Here is an 18,973-nt window from a genome sequence, read left to right on the forward strand (position 1 = left end):
ACCCACAAGCCGAAACAGATGAGAGCAGAGAAGAGTTTACAAACAGTTTACCTGGAATGCGATATCCAAGTAGGCCCTGTTAAGAAAAACAAAAACAACAAACATTTGTATCTTAGCAAACAAACACTAAGTCGGTGCAAACAAAGACGAGGAGGATCCCAACGCGCCGTAGGAAGAGCTAACGCCCATCCCGGCCTCCTCCCGCACCCAAGGGCCGCCACAGCCAAACCAACACACGCAGAGCCGCGCTCATCGGCAAATCCCTCCCCCCCTGGCCCCATCCGTGTGAAACGACAAAAGGAGCCCGGTTAGGAAAGCTCGGCTTTGGCCAGAGCCCTGCAGGGACACCCCGAAGTTTTGCAAGTTGCAATAATTCGCCCCCCCCAAAACCGCCGGGACGCCACTTTTCGGTTCTATTCAAACCCCGGCACCAGCAGCTGCTTCGGGCCTCCCGGTGTCAGGGAGGTACAATGATGTCTCGGAGGAACAGAGGAACTCGCTGAAGCCCCGCCATTGTCTCTCCCTGGGAAGAGCTCCCGGGTGCGGGTGACAGAGGGCTCGGGGCAGAGCCGCTGAACTCCGCCATCTCCATAACAATGAGGACTCGCTCAGGCTGTCACAGAAGGGCCCTAACACTACACGTGATGAGGACTCAGGACTCGGCCCAACGCTAAACAAAACTGTATTTGACCTGGAGTCTACGAACCGACGTACGACGTCCCGCGAATTAATTTTTTTTTGTTGTTGTTTTTTTTTTTTTTTTTTCCCGCCGAGTTCTCCGCTCCTTTTCAAACTCTCACCTCGGAAAATAATGTTACTAAACTCGTGTGATGGATTGAAAACCAGATGTTTGGCCATCGCATCACCCTCAGATGTTACAAAGAGACAGGAGGAACACGACAGCTTCACACCGCTGGAAGGCGGGGAGGGGGGGAAAAAAAAGGGAAAAAAGAAATGAGCTTAAAATCAGTATGTGATATGAAAATATGGACATCCCCTCACTAACAATTAGAAAAAAGGGTCACTCTCCAGCACACACAGGCAGCGTCCCCGTCCCAAACCATTAACGCCCACTGGAAGGCAACGGGAGCCCCCGGCAACGTATTGCCCTTAATTCAACATTATTTCCCGTGTGGCAAAGAATAAGCAGAGCTTCTTGGGAAGCAGATCACGAAAGAAAAGAAAAGAACTGGGAAAAACAGAAAGGGAATGCAGAGTAGACTCCCAGGTGATTCAAGTAGAGATGACAAGTTTTCCATTACCAGGCAGTGTAGTTTTTAAACAAAGCCAAGTATTTTGGACTCTTCCGAGGAACATGGTTGCTGTAAGGAAAAAAAAAAAAAAAAGAGAGTATTAAATGTCAGAATTACTCCAGGTATTTAAAGAGCTACAAAACCATGCAAAATACAGTACGTTTACAAAGACGGGCCCAATGCTGGGTTTAATATTTCGCCCGCCGGTACGGTATTCAAGGAAATGAAAACTCTGTGTCCAAATAAGAACAACTGTACGGTAACGTTTGAAAATGCCCAGATTTTGGAGTAACTGCTCTGCCATCCTCTTCTGTGGTCTATCCACGGTCCTGCACAGACCACAGAGGGCATGGTATTTTTATTTTTTTTTTTTTTCCTTTTTAAACTTTTTCAGTTGTTACATCTGAGAACTTTGCAGGAAACCCTAAAAGCATGGAAAAAATGTCAGTTTTCTGCAGCAGCGCGCAGTACGCGTCATTAGCTACAATAGTGATAGCTCGGAATGAACCTTAGCTCTTGCGCGCTGTTTTCTCCTCTCATTCGAAAGCCAGCAGCCATGTCTGTGCCCATACTGGACGGTGTCTTACAAACCACCGCAGTGAACTGGAATTCCACAGAATCCCAGACCGGCAGGGGTCGGAAGGGACCTCTGGAGATCACCCAGTCCCAGCCCCTGCCAGAGCAGGGGGCACAGGAACGCGTCCAGGCGGGTTTGGGATGTCTCCGGAGACGGAGACTCCCCCACCTCTCTGGGCAGCCTGGGCCAGGGCTCTGCCACCCTCAAAGTCAAGAAGCTCCTCCTCGTGTTGAGATGGAACTTCCCATGGTCAAGCTTGTGCCCGTTACCCCTTGTCCTGTCACTGGGCACCACTGAGAAGAGCCCGGCCCCATCCTCCTGCCACCCCCCCTTGAAGTATTTATAAGCATTGATAAGGTTCCCCCCTCAGTCGTCTTTTTTCCAGACTGAAGGGACCCAAATCCTTCAGCCTTTCCTCATCAGAGAGGTGTCCCAGACCCCTCACCATCTTGGTAGCCCTTTGCTGTCCCCTCTCCAGCACTTCCCTGTCCTTCTTGAACCGGGGAGCTGGACACAGTGCTCCAGACGCGGCCTCCCCAGGGCAGAGCAGAGGGGGAGGATGACCTCCCTCCACCTGCTGGCCACGCTCTTCTGGATGCCCCCCAGGATGCCACTGGCCTTCTTGGCCACAAGGGCCCATCACTGGCTCGTGGTCATCCCGTTGTCCGCCAGGACTCCCAGGTCTCTTTCCGCAGAGCTGCTCTCCAGCAGGTCACCCCCAGCCTGTCCTGGTGCAGGGGGTTATCCCTCCCCAGGTGCAGCACCCTGCACTTGCCCTGGTTGAATTTCATAAGGTTTCTCTCCACCCAACTCTCCAGCCTGTCCCGGTCTCTCTGGATGGTGGCACGGCCTTCTGCTGTGTCAGCCACCGCCCCCCAGCTCTGTGTCATCGGCAAACTTGCCGAGGGTGCGCTCTGTCCCTTCATGCAGGTCACTGATGAAGATATTGAAGAGGACTGGAGCCAGTACTGACCCCTGGGGAACACCACTCGTCACTGGTCTCCAACTAGACTCTGTGCCCCCAGTCACAACCCTCCGAGCTCTGTCTTTCAACCAGTTTTCTATCCACCCCACTGTCCATTCATCTAACCCACGCTTCCTAAGCTTCCCTATGAGGATGCTGTGGGAGACCATGACGAACAGGCAGACCCCATCCACCGCCCTCCCTTCATCTATCCATCCAGTCCTGCCACCATAGAAGGCTATCGGACTACTCAGACATGATTTCGCCTTGGTGAATCCATATTGACTACTTCTGATAGCTTTCTTTTCCTCCACATGCCTTGAGATGACGCCCAAAAGGAGCTGTTCCGTCACCTTTCCAGGGATGGAGGTGAGGCTGACCGGCCTGTAGTTCCCCGGCTCCTCCTTCTTGCCCTTTTTGAAGACTGGAGTGCCGCTGGCTTTCCTCCAGTCCCCAGGCACCTTGCCATCCATCCCCCCATCCCCCTTTCTTACAGTGCAGACCCAGACCCAGCGGTGCTGCTGCACCAGGCAGGAGGAATTTCTACCACGGATGCTCAGAGCATCCCGCATCCCACCTACTTGATCATGTGGTTGGCGTAAGCTCTGGAGCAGCAGGTGCTGTAGCGACACAGCGAGCAGTGCACGTAGGTGGGGAAGTGGTTCGGGAAGTCGGGGATTTCGAAGCTGCACTCCAGGCAGGTCTGTCTCCCCAGGACGCTCCTGAAGAGAAGGGGGAGGGTATCGTCATTAGTGTCTGAACAGGCATCTTCAGAATCGTAACAATCAGGACAGAAAAGAACTTAATGAGATGTAAAACTTTCAGAAGTCTGACGTCGAACTAGTCTCATCTCGCCCCCTGGCTTCCTAGGGTGCCTCGGTGCCAGGCTAAACATTTCCCACTTGCTGTAGTCGGGAGTGTATAATCCAAGAGTGGATAATAAATAAATTAATTAATTAAAATATCAAAGACAAGGCAGCAGGACAGAGGATGGGCAGCAAGCCCTCAGGCTGATGAAATTCCATTGTTTCTACAAAAGCGCCTAGCTAATTCTGTATTTCGCAGTTTCACCTCACGGGCTTTCATAACATGACTGAATCCCGGTTTTGTGGGAAGCTGATTCTCCTGGCACAAAGTTTCCCTGGCAACAGTAAGACAGAGCTGCCCAGTGCCGAGGATTGTTATTACCCATCACCGTGGCATTAAAAAGCTAACCACGTTTCCTTAAAAAAAAAAAAACAAACAAAAAACCAAACTTTTAAAATTTGTAATTTAGCAAGAAGTTCTGACATTTTTTTGACCGCTCTCTTCTGGACGTTCCTCTGGACAGGCGGGTACAGGAAGATGGGCTGGGGATCGGTAGAAGACGACAGCGGAGCGGTTTCCTGCCCAGGGCCCTGCGGCATGTCGTTGGACGATATTGGCACTGTGCGCGGCTGTCCTCTGGATGCCCTGATCGTAACCTGCAGAAAACGGACAGACCCAAACCTCCTCAGACGCAAGGGCAGAAGCCATCTATCCCACGCGGACTCCTCCGTTTGGAGCAGTCCTTCAGGCTCTTGGCAGAGAACGAAGAGGTGCTCCTGGGACACCCCTCGTCCCACCCAGGGCAGCGCTGGCATAGAAGAGGACAACGCCTTGAGCCCCAGAAGTGCCTGTTTGTCCCTAATGGCTCCAGAGGGCGTCCAGACAGCGTCCAGACAACTAGTTCCGACACCGTCACTTGTAGATACCTTAGTTAGGAGATTTTAAGCTCCGCCGTGCCACTCACACCTCCTCTCTCTCACTTATTGTTTCTGTGAAGCATCCGATTAACTAATCGCACACCACAGGGCCAGAACACGGAGTGTTTTTCCTGTCCCCGTGAGTGTGGTTTAAGTGATGCAGACGAAGCAAACATCAGTTTTGCAGCACTTAATAAATACACACCAATACAGACGCTACGGGCGTTTCCTGAGGAAAGAGAGGAGAGAGGCCTGCTGTTAACTTGGGATTTCTCACCTTGGTTCCAGGTTTCAATCCTTCTAATTGTTTGGGCTTTCGGAAAGTTTTGTGGTGCTGCAGCTTGTGTTCAATTTTATCCTTGGCAAATATGAACTGGAGTCTACACTTGTTGCAGTGATAAACACTCTTCTTCTAAAGCAAATGCAAATGAAATATATTTCATTTTAGAGAAACAGAAGTCACCACCCAGCAGGGGTTTTTGTTTAAAATAAAGAAAAAAGGAGAAGAAGAACAACAAAAAAATCACTTTTCTCCCCTTCGAAACCAAAGGCAGCCCCGCTGTTCCTTAACATCTTAAAGTCCCTCCCCGCCAAGCCCCGTATCTTGGGTGTTTTGGTTTTAAATTTTTTGTTTGTTTTGGTTTTTAATTAAAATCACCAGGCTCTGTGGAGACACCAAGACCTGGAAGTGCCACGGAACAAGCCTTCCTCAGCTCGTTCGAGGCCAAGTAAGGCAGAGGAGGAGAGCAGCGCGTGGGGCAACTTTTCCTTCCAAAGCCGCCCTGCCTCCACCTCTCGGGGAGGCAGCGGGGGACTTCGGGGGCAAATCAACCCAGGCACTCGGCGAGAGCGCCGCGTTTCTATATTCTGAAAGCACACTTCAGCTCCACCCACGTAAAATATGTTGTCAATACAGCCAACGTATACGGGAACAGAACACCCAGCTACAGAAATTACATTCATTTGTGCGCACACAGTGTTATTTACTTATTTATTACCTGGAGATCAAAAAATTTAAAACCCAAATGAACACACAGAGCCCACTGTTGGTTAATCATCCCAGGAAGCAAACACAGTCCAGCAAAACATGCTTTTTCCTGCTAAGTAACAACAATGTGCGCCGCTCCCGAAGGAGCAATGCCTCTTCTCTTCAGCACAGTCCCTATGAAAGGTCTGGAATGACAGCAGGCAAAATCGCATTTGTTACGGAGTGGATACAGCATCTACTAAAACCCCTCTTTCAACCAAGTTTTCTTTCTTTCGGGTTTTTATTCCAAGCAAACGCTCAACTAAGCGGATGCTTACGGTCCCCCAGAACCTCTGTGGAGGGGGAAGCCCCGGCGGCGGTACCTGATGCCTCATGAAGTGCTGCTGGAAGGCATTGCCGTTCTTAAAGACCTTGAGACAGTAAGGGCAGAGCAGGTGCCGCGTGTCTTCGTGGATCATTCGGAAATGGCTATCCACTTCAGAATAGAGTGATGAACGATACTGGCAGACCTAGACGAGGGGACGGAAACATTAGTGGGGAAATAACACGGGAATCTGTCTCACGTCCACCACTGCAGCACGGAGATCTTCACAGCAACCCCTAAAGACACTGGTCGGTGGAGTTTAGGAACCAGGCCCTAAAGAACCTGCCAGCCTATTCCAACTGTGGGATACTAAATCAAGCAGCGCGTATTCAGAGTAGTTTGGGAGGAACGCATTTGAACTACTTGTATAAAAAGAAAGTAGTGACAATTCAAGCTCCAGATCCAAGAAAAAAAAGAAAAAAGGGAGAGACAGTCAATACAAAGCAGTAGGAATATACTAAAGAGCAGTTTCTTCAGGGTCTATGTAAAATGTACAATCTGGAACATAATCTGTTTTAACATAACGTATTTTAGAAGTTTCTTCTCTGTTTTTAATTTTTGGAGGGGCAATTTAGGACCTCTGGGTGGAGATGACACGTTCAGAATCCACGCAAGCACAGATCTCATGGCAACAGAGTGTCAAGGAAAGGTATCACACAAGCAACACAATCTCATCTGCTCCAGAGTGACAACTTCTCTTTATGGCACAGCCATTTGCCTGCAGGCCCTGGGAGGAAAGAAAAAATTAGGCCCTGAATGCCACTGGGTTTCAACAAACGTCTATGAAGCTGAGGCAGCTTCAGAGCGCTGGGAATCGGTGGCAAACAAACGTGAAGCTACTCGTGCTGCCCTAAGAGCCACTGGAGTTCTCTAATTGCACACCTGGAAAAACCGCAATGGGCTCCGCACATGTGTTTGTGGCCCACCTCTGTTCTGGACCCCTGTAGGCCACAGACATTGCTGAAAAGCGCCAGATTTCCTCTTATTCTACAGTATGCGTTGAGGGAGCCCAGCCCCTAAACCACCCCGAATACCTGACAAACGTAGGGCATCTCCCCAGGCTTGTGAGTGTCCTTCATGTGCTGTAGGAACATCGGCTCGCTCTCAAACGCCCACTCGCAAATCTTGCACTTTGCTGCAAAAGAAAGGAAAAGCAGGTAACGGCCGGGGGACAAAACCCTGTTAAAACATACCAAAGAAACTTGCGACCGGTAGTGTAGTAACTTTACAAAAAAAAAAGAAAACCAACCAACCAACCAAAAAAACCCCCCAAAAACCACCTCTCAATTCTTGGAATTGGGTAGACAACAAGATATATTCCGAGAGGTTTCCAAAAAGCAGCAAAAATTCTCTTAAACAAAACGGCAGGTACAACGCGTAGGAAGACGCCCCAACAAGGAAACCGCAAGCGATTTTAAACCAGACGTCAACCTACTGGTCAAAATTACGTTCCACCATGACATTATTATTGAACTCGATCTTTAAAACACTCTTGACAGTAAGTTTGCAAAAACGTCATTTAGATGGATTTTTCTGCTGGCCTACCAAACCGACGCACCAAGGGGCAAGGCAGAACGGACGCTCCTTTCTCAGCAGACCTGCAGTTAATACAAGACACAAACCCTCTTAAACCTAAACAAACAGCAGCACAATCGACTTACTTGTTGACTCATAGGGACTGTGGACGTTCTCTAAGTGACACTGCAGCTGAAACGGAGTGGAGAACTGTCTGTAACAATGCTGGCAGATGGTGTGGACATCCACCTCCCCGTTCTGCTGGTCCAGTTCAACGTGGTGCTTCATGTGGTTCATAAACCTTACGGAGGTGAAGAGAGAGGGCGTGAACAGAAATCCACACATTTTGCACCCGTAACCCCGAAAGCATTACAAACACCGCACTGGAAGGTTTTGGTTTTTTTTTAACAGCGTTAAGATGTTTACTTCTCGCTCTTCCCATCAAAAGGAAGCAAAATCTCCTCCTCCCCAGCAGCCTCCCACTCCCTAAGTCCAGGGGAAGCATGAGAACAGGTTTTGCTGTGAGAACAAGGGGCTCTGCCGCTTGCTTTGGAGCACTTCTGACCCCAACCAGCCACTCCACTGATGACAACAAAACATTTTGACTTAGAAGAAAACATCAGTGGCCCAGTTATCACGGAGGGGATGGCTCAGAAGAAGACATTATTTCATAAAAAAATATTTTCTCCCTCTGTTGTAAAACGCATTGAATCAAGATGAGAAGAGCAGTTCTTCAAGACGAATTATTTCCTATTATCTAGCGAGACCAGCGATGAGCAAATGAGGCGTCTCTGCTGAAGAACGTAAAGGCAATTATTCTAACCGCGCAGTCATCTTACGACTTTTTCCCCGGATTGAACCGTCTGACAATGGACAAATCTCTCCCTTCTGTGTTTCAGTTCTGGTCTTAAGCTACAGTACGGGGAAGCTGTAGGGCTCCAGAGGCTGATGCTTACACCTCATTTGTACTTCTGCAGATCAGAGGGACCAGAACCCCGCCGCCTGTTTTTGCGGACCTCGCGGTCCTCTTACCGTATGTTGTTCTTTAGCCTCTTGGTGCAGTGTGGACACCTGAAGGAAGTTGGAACCTTGGGGAAGTTCAGGAGCTGGCTCACTTTGCCACCATCTCTGCCGTAGTAGAAATCATCTACCAACATAATGAGCTTACTTTGGGACGAGTCAACTACGTTTTCACTTGGCTCTGGAGCTTTAGCAGGCGGGGACAGGGCAGGGATAGGAGTAGAAGAGGGTGGTGAAGCAACAGCTGTAGTTTTTTCTGGAGACGGAGGCTTTGCAGATTGAATATTTGGTTCAGATTCTAGAGATTTTCTTTTCTTGAGGAATTCAACCATTTCAGGGCAGCAGTACTAAAAGGAAAAAAACAAAACAAGAAATCCCCAACAGTTAAACTGTATCTAGGCAGAACTATACATACTATTAGCAGACAAGGACTAGCCGGAACTCCAGGAACGGGTAACGCAGATTCAGTATCCATTTTTCTGGTTTGATTGTTTATTGCTGAGTAAGATTAGAAAATGAACGCATCTCCTGGCACCAGCAGGACATAAAACTAAAGTCCTGCCTAGTTCCAGCGAGAGACGCTGCGGAAGGTCTTCCAGAGGCCTCTCCTTTGCCGCTCACTTTCTCCTGGTCACACTCTTCCTTTTCACAGGAGCCCCTGATCTAGGGAGAACAACTATTCTTTGCACCCCACAGTTACAAGCAATTATCCGTTAGCTGCTCATCTCAGAATGGGTACTTACACACATGTGTCCTCTTAAAGCTTCGGTGACTCGAAACTGAGCATCACACCTTGGGCAGACCTTCCTGCCACCATCTTGCAAATCGAATGTGGGAATAGGAGATGAACTGACTGCAACAGGAAAAACACACAAAAAACTGGAATCCTTACATTTCATCCTAAATCTAGGCAATCACAGACTCATAGAATCATTTAGGTTGGAAAAGACCCTTGGGATCATCGAGTCCAACCATCAACTCCACTCTACAAAGTCCTCCCTTACACCATATCCCTTAACACCACATCTCATCTTTTTGGCACACTGAAATACTTTAGTTTCGAGAGCTGGACTTTTAACTACTAACTAGACTGAGAGAGGTCAACACCTTAAGAAGGTGCTCCCTTTGGAAGAAGAGAAGCAAGGATTTTATCCTTTTGCTTCCTTGTGTAGAGTATTTGAGGTCTGTGTATTTCCAAGACGGCAGCGTGCACACCAATAATTCTGAATGTAAAGTAACGTATGCAAGCAGATATCCGTAACAAAATCTAATCACTGGACAAAAACGTACAGATAAAGATGGAGAAATTAACAGCAAAGCTTTTCAAGTGTTTGTCCCTATTGTGAAATCTCAGCGGTTACAGGTTAGCGTTTTTTTTTTTTTTACTGCAGAAAATAAACTTCTGAACCCTCAGCAGAATCAGTCGAGCCAAGACAGCTGCTGCAGCCCGTACCTTTTAATGACGACGATGACGACGACGACTCTGAAACGCTGGATCTCTGGGAACCGTGCACAGGGCTGCTGTTGGAAACCACCAGCGGGCCAGGGCTCTGTCCTAACGAAGGAATGGTGTTCAGGGTATTCACTAGCTTAGCAACCTCATTGCTGTTCTCCCCAGTCACTCCAGGCCTCTTTACAGTCACAAAGCTCGCAATACTCACTGCCGAGGGAATGGATGGCAGAAGAACACTAATAAGGACTCAGTAAGATCTGATCCACTCTGTGAATCCCGCCCCCATCTAAAATGCCTCCTCTCTCGCTCTTCTACCTCCAGTCTGCCCCGGAGACAACTAAGCCGTCGATTATCCCATCCAGGGATGCGAAGGCCGGCAAGGCTGGGAAAGGGAATTTCCTCAGCCTTCTGGATAACACTCCAAGATAGGAGCCATGCCCCGCCATGAACTGAACAGGACGCTGATGGTCACGAAAATTATTTGTATTTCTTTTCTAAATGCAGCTGTATATGATTATGGCCACTTAAAGCTAAAAATAACCTGACTACTTGCTGCGTGAAGAAGTATTTTTTTTTTCCTTTTTAAATTGTTTGTCACTACTCTTGAGCAATCATTTCACTCATGCATTCAGCCAACGTTCAAAAAAAAAAAAAAGACGCAACACAGTTAGTTTCTGCTTGTGGTCACCATCTATTTAACTTCACCTTTCAAAAAAATACAAGTGATTAACAAATAGTATTTTTCACTTTGGGGGACTTCTAGTTGATGGTCTCACAACATTCTACAAACCAAAATTTAACTAGTTCTCAAACCAAACTGGACACGGTGGCGGGATTATCCTCATTTTCCAGGTTGGTAAAGAGAGCTGAAGCGTGAGTCAGTGAAGAGAGGCAAAAATAGAACCCAGGAGTTCTGACTCAAGTTCTGTCTTTTAGCTGCTACGCCGTATGTTTGAAGACGAGAATATAGACAGTGTCATACACTCGAGTCCCCTTGCTTTTCCATGGCAAGTCTTACCTAATTTGGGGTTAGTAGCTTGACTGGACTGCCCTGGCTGCTGCACAGTTAACTGTCCAAGTGGTGTTGGCTGCGTTGCAGTAGGAGTTGTGGAGGTGCTGGGAGTGGACTTACTTTGCTGCTGCGCCTGGGACTGTGGCACAGTGCTCCTGATGGTGAGCGTGGCCGGAATGACCGTAGTGAAAGTGTTGGTGGTGGGTCGGACCGGCATGGTTGTACCTGGTCTCACCTGGGCCATTTGAGAGAACACCTGAGGAACTCCGACCGTTGGTTTAACAAACTGGGTACCTGGGGCTTCAAAAACAAAGGAAGAAACAAGGTAGATCACGTACTCGAATTCCATTCCTTTGCAGTAATACCTGAGTGCAACCTATTTTCCAACACTGCTGATCTCCCGGTGGAAGCTAATTCCAGTAGAAATTTTAAAAGCTGAGCACCTTAATTTCACTTCCCAAGCAGACTAAAACTGAACACGGATGCAGACAGAGCGAAGACTGTATTCATAAGGTTTTTTTAGGTGGAATTTTCCAAAAGGCCTAAGTATCTTACGAGCATAAATCCCACCGACTTTCATGGGGCTCATAGTCCTAGTCACTAGGTCCAACGGAAACCCATGGAAGGTTTCTTACGGCAGGACAAGGGTGATCCCACAGTTGCAAATTAGTTTGCAATATGAGGCTTTGGAGATGTGTTCTGGGGAGAGCGAGAGGTGACTCCTCGCTAGCACTGTTGCTTTGTTTAAGGCAGGTTTCTGGCGACACATGGGCTCTCGGTCTTTCTGATGGTGCGTGACACGACCTGGCAGCAGAAGTCAGCCTTAGAAAAATCATCCTCAGGGTGAGGTTTGGCTTCCAGGCAGTCGGGGAGCACTCGCATGGCATGGGGAGACTTAAGGAAGGAAGCGGGGCGCTCATGGGCTGGGATCTTGACATTAGAGTTAACTGAGGAGGCTTTTTGGAGAGGCTGGATTTATACGGAGCCCTGTGAGGCAGACATTCCTTCCAGCTGGAAGTTCCCGACTCTGCAAACTGGTTCGTTACTACGATCAAAGGGCCTACTCTCTGCTGCAATATGACTAGCAGAATTACAGCCACAACCACAGATAAATCTCACCTGCTACAGAACTGAACCCCCTTCTTTAGAGCCACTAGATGCGCCGGTGAAATACAGGTTTCAAATATTATTTTTTTTTTAACGCTTGCTACTCTATAAAGGAACAGGACAGTGGCTTTGGCTTGTTTCAGTCCTTACCTGGGACGAGGGTGATGGGTCTAACCGTCTGACCTTGCTGTACGTTGAGAACAATTCCAACTTGGTTCATTGTGTTTTGTACAGGCCGCACGTTCCTCACGGGAAATCCCTGCAGTCAAACAGCACCGTTACCATCAACGCACCGAGCGTATCCGAAGCGCTTTCACTCCGAGTCTTCTAGCCCAAAAAACAAATAAACAAACTAAAAAAGCCCCGCAGCGCTATCACCTGCAGATCAATTGAGCTATGAGGCCATGCTGTTCCCAGCCAGCGCCTTACCCAACAGCAGGGCCACCTTCCTTATGCTCCACAACATTCGATATACAGCCTCCACTCTCAGTCCCTCCTTCCCGAAGCACCTACAGAAATCTTCTCCCAGCTCTTGAAACAATTTATTAACCCATATTTGAAGCAGAAGTAGTTTCCTGGGATAGAAAAATTTGCAACACGCAAAGGCGGATTTTTTAATTTATTTTTTTTTTCTTGTTTTAAAAGCAGGAGCTCTGGTGAACACGGGCACGCGTTTCGTAGGAGCACTTCCCCAGGCAAATGCTCCAAGAAGCCAGCGGACATCTTAAAAAATTACCTGCACGTTTCCCAGGAAAATAAAATGAAGTACTTAAGCACTCAGCAATGTCAAATTCACGCAGATTGGACAGACCCACCCACAGCAGGGAGCTGGGCTCTACTGGTAAGCCCACCAGCGAGAGCCAGTGGGAAGTCCCACAGGACCTGCTGAGGTGTGGAACGTGGCCAGCTTTCTCCAGTGAGATCCGACAGCAAAACGACTAGGAACACGAGCTATTTCCAAACAAAGCTACTTCTACATCTACATAAATTAAAAAAGCAAAAACCCAACAGATTTCAGCTCAAGTGCAACATCCACTAAAGGGCTCAAGAAAAACTGAAGCAGGCGTCTGATCATTTCCGACCAGAGAACATTCTTCCACGGATGAGCACGGCACATCTCCTGTCTCGGCCGTCCTGGCTGGAAGGGCGCTCACCTGGGTCGTTATGAAGATGGGCTGGCTGGTCACTGGAGAATTGGTGACGTGATTGGCGTTCTGCATGATCTGTACAGGTCGTAACACTGGCTGAGTCACCATCGTGCCCAGACCCGAGGCTGGGTTCTGGGTGAGGATTAGTGGCTGGCCACTCTGCTGAACGAGAGGATTGCCAGCTGGAAGAAAAACAGAAACACGGCAAAAGTCACGTTTCTCAGGTCAAAAGGCTGCTGCTCCTTCTCACACATGCTCAGCCGGTAATTTTAGTCTTCGGAATTGGAACGAGTTCTCCAGAGCATGCTTTCAAAGTCAACTTGTGGAACTATCCAACCCGTCTATATGTTGTTTTACTGTTCATATTTAGACTAGGATTTTCCAAGCTGCCTAGGAAGTAGGTGTTCAAATCCCTGAGCCTTGAGCAACCTCAGAGACTGATTACTCTGGCTCCTATGTGCCCTTTGAACACAGCCACAGCAGCTAGAGAAAATATTTTTTCTAGTCTCATTAACTACGAAGTAAAAATTCACCTGCTGTCAGAGACCGGGAAAACTTACACTGAGCCACTCCAACCCCTGGCATAGGATGGGTACTAGAGGCAGAGCCACACGGAAAGTTTCTGAACAGCATGGACAATCGCAGACCGTCAGGGACACCACTGTGGGCCCAGGGCTTTAATTATCCAGGTCACAAGAATTCTGAAATAACCTAAAGTTATCTTCAGCATCCTCGGATAGAAAGAGGACTACGGGCCTGAATCTTCACGAAGCAGCAGACAAACTTCAACAAAAGAAGGAAAAAAAAAAAGTGAAGAGACTAAAAACATCTGGATCATACTGAAGTCATGATGCGCAGCCTGTGTCACAAGAACATCTTCTAATGGTTCAAAGAGCTTATTCTCTTGATTCAGAAGCGAAACACCCTGCTTGAAAAAGAGGTGAAGACAGGGAAAAGATGGTAGTTTTACCTGCTAAACTCCACAACCCTAATATCACACAACACATGAGATATCTCACACAAGTCCTTTGGTACAAGAGCACCTTCAGAGCACCTACGAGAGCACCTTCAGACAAGTGGAGTCCCTCAAGGATCAGCAATGGGACCAGTCTTGTTTAACATCTTCGTCAGCGACATGGACAGTGGGATTGAGTGTGCCCTCAGCAAGTTTGCCGACGACACCAAGCTGTGTGGGACAGCTGACACGCTGGAGGGAAGGGATGCCATCCAGAGGGACCTTGACAGGCTGGAGAGGTGGGCCAAACAAACCTCATGAAGTTCAACAAGACCATGTGCAAGGTCCTCCATCTGGGTCGGGGCAATCCCAAGCTCCGATACAGGCTGGGCAGCGACTGGCCTGAAGAGAAGGACTTGGCGGGGCCGGTGGATGAGAGGCTCCACATGAGCCGTCAGTGTGCACTCGCAGCCCAGAAAGCCCATCGTATCCTGGGCTGCATCGGGAGAAGCGTGGCCAGCAGGTCGAGGGAGGTGATTCTCACCCTCTACTCCACTCTCGTGAGACCCCACCTGGAGTCTCGCCTCCAATTCTGGAGCCCCTACTACAAGAGAGATATGGACGTGCTGGAATGCGTCCAGAGAAGGGCCACGAGGATGATCAGAGGGCTGGAGCACCTCTCCTACGGGGACAGAGTTGGGGTTGTTCAGGCTGGAGAAAAGGTGGCTCCGAGGAGACCTTACAGTGGCCTACCAGGATCTGAAGGGGGGCTACAAGAAAGCTGGGGAGGGACTTTTTAGGATGTCGGGTCATGGTAGGACTAGAGGGAATGGGTTAACACTAGAGCTGGGTCGATTCAGACTGGACGTTAGGAAGAAGTTCTTCACCGTGAGGGTGGTGAGACACTGGCCCAGGTTGCCCAGAGAGGTGGTGGAAGCCCCATCCCTGGAAGTTTTTAAGGCCAGGCTGGACGGGGCTCTGAGCAACCTGATCTAGCGGGAGGTGTCCCTGCTCACGGCAGTGGGGTTGGAACCAGATGGTCTTTAAGGTCCCTTCCAACCCTGACAATTCGATGATTCTATGATACTTGCACACAACCAGGTTCCTGCAGCTTAGCAGGACACCATGTGTCAGTTGAGAGCCGCTGCCTGCGAGGGTGCTCCCAGCCGGCTTCGCTCGGAAGTAAAACCACTCAGCTTAAAACATCTTCATGGGGTTTTATACTAACAGACTTTATTTAGTATTTGCTTGTTTGACAGCAACTCGCGCTTTACGCTAGGCAGCACTAGCTCGATTCCTTGCAATTGTGCCTAGGACCTGTCAGGAGCTCCAAGACCGGCATTACCAACCATCACGCCCAGAGGGATTTCACAGATGGATTTTCACCGTATACGTCTACCGCAGACTTGCTGCTTATCGACACAGCTGCCTCATAACTGCGCCACGAGGGTCTGTCCTCGTCCATCAGTTACAGAGCAGGAGCCAGGCATGGACAGACATCACCTCGTTCCTTGCACAGTTTGATTTGCTCCCTGACCCTCACCCACGCTCTGTGCAGTGATTTCGGTGGGAAACACGACATCTGGCCGCGACATGAAGTTGGTGTTGTCCGAGGGTGTATGGAAGCTGCAGCAGCCAACCTTTACGGTTAGTTCTTGGCTTGATCCACAGCTGGAGCTAAGGCCGTGCGTGGGAGCAGAGAACTGTGTCCATCCTCCAGCAGACCAGCCACTGAAGGGGCACGGTGACAAAGGTGAGCATCGTTAGTGTTTGTCCGTAATGAAGGTTTGTTCCGTGTTCTCTGAACCAGTGCCTTGGTGGTTGTAGACCATTTCATCCCATCTTTCACCAGAACGTTTGTTCACAGCCTCCTCTCTCATCATTTCTTCTGTTCCTTCTGATGCCTTCCCCGTCTCGGGTGCCAGCAAACATTGGCAGCAGTCGGGAGACTCTCCTGATCTTTGTTTTGGTGCGACATTAGCCCCCAGAAGCAACTGGGCAACATTCCTGGGTTTGAATTTCCTCATTCTGTGCGAATGTTGGCAGCCCTGCTCTGGTTGGCAAGTGAGAGCTTGCAGAACAGAGAGCACATGTGGGAGAAACGGGATCCGGTCCGAAGGACACAGCCAACCGCTGGTAGTGTCTGCTGGGCCGGGGCAAACTGGGATGACCAGAAGCTGATTAATGTGGGTTTTCCTGGGGGGTGGTTGTAGATCGTGGAAGGCCCTTGAGCAACTGTGCAGGGAAAAACATTAGAAGGAAAAAAAGGCACCAGAAGAAGCAAAGTTTGTTTTTCTTTAACAACTTCTTGCAGCCTACCGCAACAAAATCACTGAGGCAGACCGTCGTAGAAAGCTTGCCCCGTGCAGTCAGCAGCTCACAAAGCAACAGGATACCTTTTTCATCTGCAGGTGATGGAAAGCACCGGGTAACTCTAGCAGTGCTCACGGACTGTTAGCAGTCACAACTTCACGAGATGGTGAAGCCACATGCAGTTCAGGGAAGCGAAAAGCAAAAAAGTAAGTTCCTCAATCCCACAACTACTACTATAATCCATGTCTCGAGGGCAAAGGGCTTCCAAATCGGCAGAGGGAGGCGCGATACTGGAAGCCCCCCAGGAATCTTCCCACCGCAGTTCTACACCACGGTATGACACGAGGCTGACAGAAAGCCCAGGTTGTCTCAGGGCCACAAAGTGGTCCAACAGTGCTGAAACTGCCAATGTTGGAGGAAAGGGCTGCTGTACCCGAACAGCAAATGTTTCCTTTGCAACTGTGTAAATCCAGGAAAAGACCCGCTGCGTGCCAAAATGTTCTGACCCACAGCCAAAGCGGCTTCTTTCAATGGAAGATGCCTTACACCACCAGCCTGGCTGCTGCCTGGCTGCCAGCCCCCAGGCTGCACGATCCGAGGGTTTCCAAGCAGATGATACGAGGCAGAAACAGCCGGGTGATGGAAGGCACCTCGGAAAGTTCCGATCCAAGGCACACAACTGCATCTCGCCTCACTTTTTCAAGCGCCTGAGACAGCAGGGGGGGCTGCTGGAAAAGAGATACCAGTTCCCACTTCCAGAGCGTGGAAAGCGTCAATCCAAAAGCATCAGTCAGCAAACGTAACCTCACCCCGAGGCAGAGGATGGAGATGCCTGGATGGTCCGAGATAGGCTGCCAGCCTTCGTGACAATTTCTTCTTTAGGATCAAAACCAACGAGGACAAACCCACCAGCGTCTGCACCCTGTGCACGCTGCCTCCAGTCCCAAAAGAAAGAGCAGCCGTGCTTCCAGGCTTCGCTGTTTTATAAAGCGAGCTCTCGGAAGAGGGACACGAGAAAGATGGAAGGAGTGAATGAAAGCTCGAGACAAGCAGCCTGGATTTGCAATCTTTAATAAAAAAAAAATTCAGAGAGGTAATCCCTTCACAATATTAAAAAAAAAAAAAAAAAAAAAAGAAAAGCGGCGATTATCAAAGAAGAGACAGAGAAGTTGAGGAAAAAGAAAAAAAAGAAATGTTTGGATAGTTCTATCACGTTCTCATCATTTACGTCCCACCTAGTATCTGATGAAGGCCCAAATCCAGAGCACCAGCCGATCATTTTCTCCTCCTCAGCATCTCAAGGATCTCGCTTGGCTAACGAGGGGCACACAATCCCCAGTTCTTTCAAGGAGTGGAGACCTCGACAAACGCTGGAAGTCTGTGACTGCAAATGAGGGGTCTTACATCGCCCCTGGAACTTCCATGAGGATCCTGAAGACTGAAGCTGCGATGACCTCGTGGTTAGTCCAGAGGCCACCACGCGGCCTCAAACGGAGCGTGACAGTCAGGTTTCCAACTCCTGGCACTCCTTTGGCCTCTACAAATAACCTGGGAAGACTTGCACTAGCCTAACAAACAAAAGACGACTTTGGGTTTAGGTCCATTTTAAAGCAGAGACCAGTTGACAAAGATCTTCTGGTCGAATCAGTCCAATGATTTTGACTCTTTGCTCTCAGTGTGGACTTGGCAGGTCCCTGCCATGGTGCTGTCTCCTGAAATGCTATCGTTAGTAGGCAAAACAAGAGCAGAAGCATATCGAAATACTCTTAATTCCTTACCAGAAACTGCAGGTTCTTTTCAGTGTGGTCAGGATGGACATAGTTGTATGCCAAATTTTTTTTTTTTTTTTTTTCCAGGCTTTGGTAGACTTTCATAAGCGAGAATGACAAGCCTTCTGCAGCAGCATGTCCAAGAGCGTGCGGTACTTCTCTTAGGTTGTTTCCAAGGAGGTTTGTAAGGTTTCCACAGGTCCCGGAGCACTTTAAACTCACAGCTCAAGACAGATGTGCATAGATTCACTACTTCATCTAGGGAGAATGAGGAGACCAGGGCAGAAGTCAGCTGCTGGGAAAGAACAAACTGTGTTCTTCTCTATTCTCTTCCTGCCTCTTAAGTGTACGATTTTCCAAGCAGCTCACTGGAAATGGCTTAATTTGCTTGTTGGAGAAGAAGGATTTAGACCTACACATCAGTTGATGAAGCAAGCCTCCCGAACGGCCCATTTAGTCCAGCGATCCTTGTGAATCCTAGGCCTCTTCCTACACTTCTTCAACTCCTCCTCGACCTCCAGTATGCTACCAGGAAGGCAGAGTGTAGACATGTAGAAGAGGAGTTTCTTTATCGCCTCTCCCAACCAAGCACAGCAGAGACGCTCCCCTCTAAAGGAGAAGCCACTCTTGACGCATGTGCCCTGTGTGTTCATGGGGGAGGTTGGACTGACAAAGCCCTTTAATCTGACACTCCAGAAACCCCATACGGACGATCTGCACTTCACAACAGCGTGACCTTCCTAGAGAAGAACGCTAGGGCTGAGCCCACCAACGCGTTACGCTGCACCGTGAACAACCGAAGCGTAGAGAT

The 18,973-nt window shown here is 49.0% G+C and overlaps 1 protein-coding gene across 16 annotated transcripts in view; it reads right to left on the reverse strand.

The window, feature by feature from the left end:
- Window positions 1–18,973, reverse strand: part of POGZ (pogo transposable element derived with ZNF domain) — a 36,723-nt gene that overhangs the window by 3,189 nt on the left and 14,561 nt on the right. For 8 of the 16 annotated variants that reach the window (XM_074566537.1, XM_074566533.1, XM_074566532.1 and 5 more), the window contains 15 exons: window positions 13,132–13,307; window positions 12,128–12,236; window positions 10,877–11,170; window positions 9,859–10,065; window positions 9,149–9,258; window positions 8,418–8,752; window positions 7,532–7,686; window positions 6,905–7,005; window positions 5,869–6,015; window positions 4,796–4,930; window positions 4,085–4,257; window positions 3,376–3,516; window positions 1,263–1,322; window positions 801–913; window positions 52–76 (listed from right to left, as the gene is read on the reverse strand). In XM_074566537.1, coding sequence (XP_074422638.1) covers window positions 52–76; window positions 801–913; window positions 1,263–1,322; window positions 3,376–3,516; window positions 4,085–4,257; window positions 4,796–4,930; window positions 5,869–6,015; window positions 6,905–7,005; window positions 7,532–7,686; window positions 8,418–8,752; window positions 9,149–9,258; window positions 9,859–10,065; window positions 10,877–11,170; window positions 12,128–12,236; window positions 13,132–13,307 — 2,281 coding nt within the window. Of the gene's footprint in view, window positions 1–51; window positions 77–800; window positions 914–1,262; window positions 1,323–3,375; window positions 3,517–4,084; window positions 4,258–4,795; window positions 4,931–5,868; window positions 6,016–6,904; window positions 7,006–7,531; window positions 7,687–8,417; window positions 8,753–9,148; window positions 9,259–9,858; window positions 10,066–10,876; window positions 11,171–12,127; window positions 12,237–13,131; window positions 13,308–18,171; window positions 18,301–18,973 lie in introns of those variants that run through there. The other 8 variants (XM_074566540.1, XM_074566539.1, XM_074566529.1 and 5 more) reach the window with 5 other exon arrangements.

This window comes from Larus michahellis, chromosome 24, assembly GCF_964199755.1.
Source record: "Larus michahellis chromosome 24, bLarMic1.1, whole genome shotgun sequence".
Lineage (NCBI taxonomy): Eukaryota > Metazoa > Chordata > Aves > Charadriiformes > Laridae > Larus > Larus michahellis.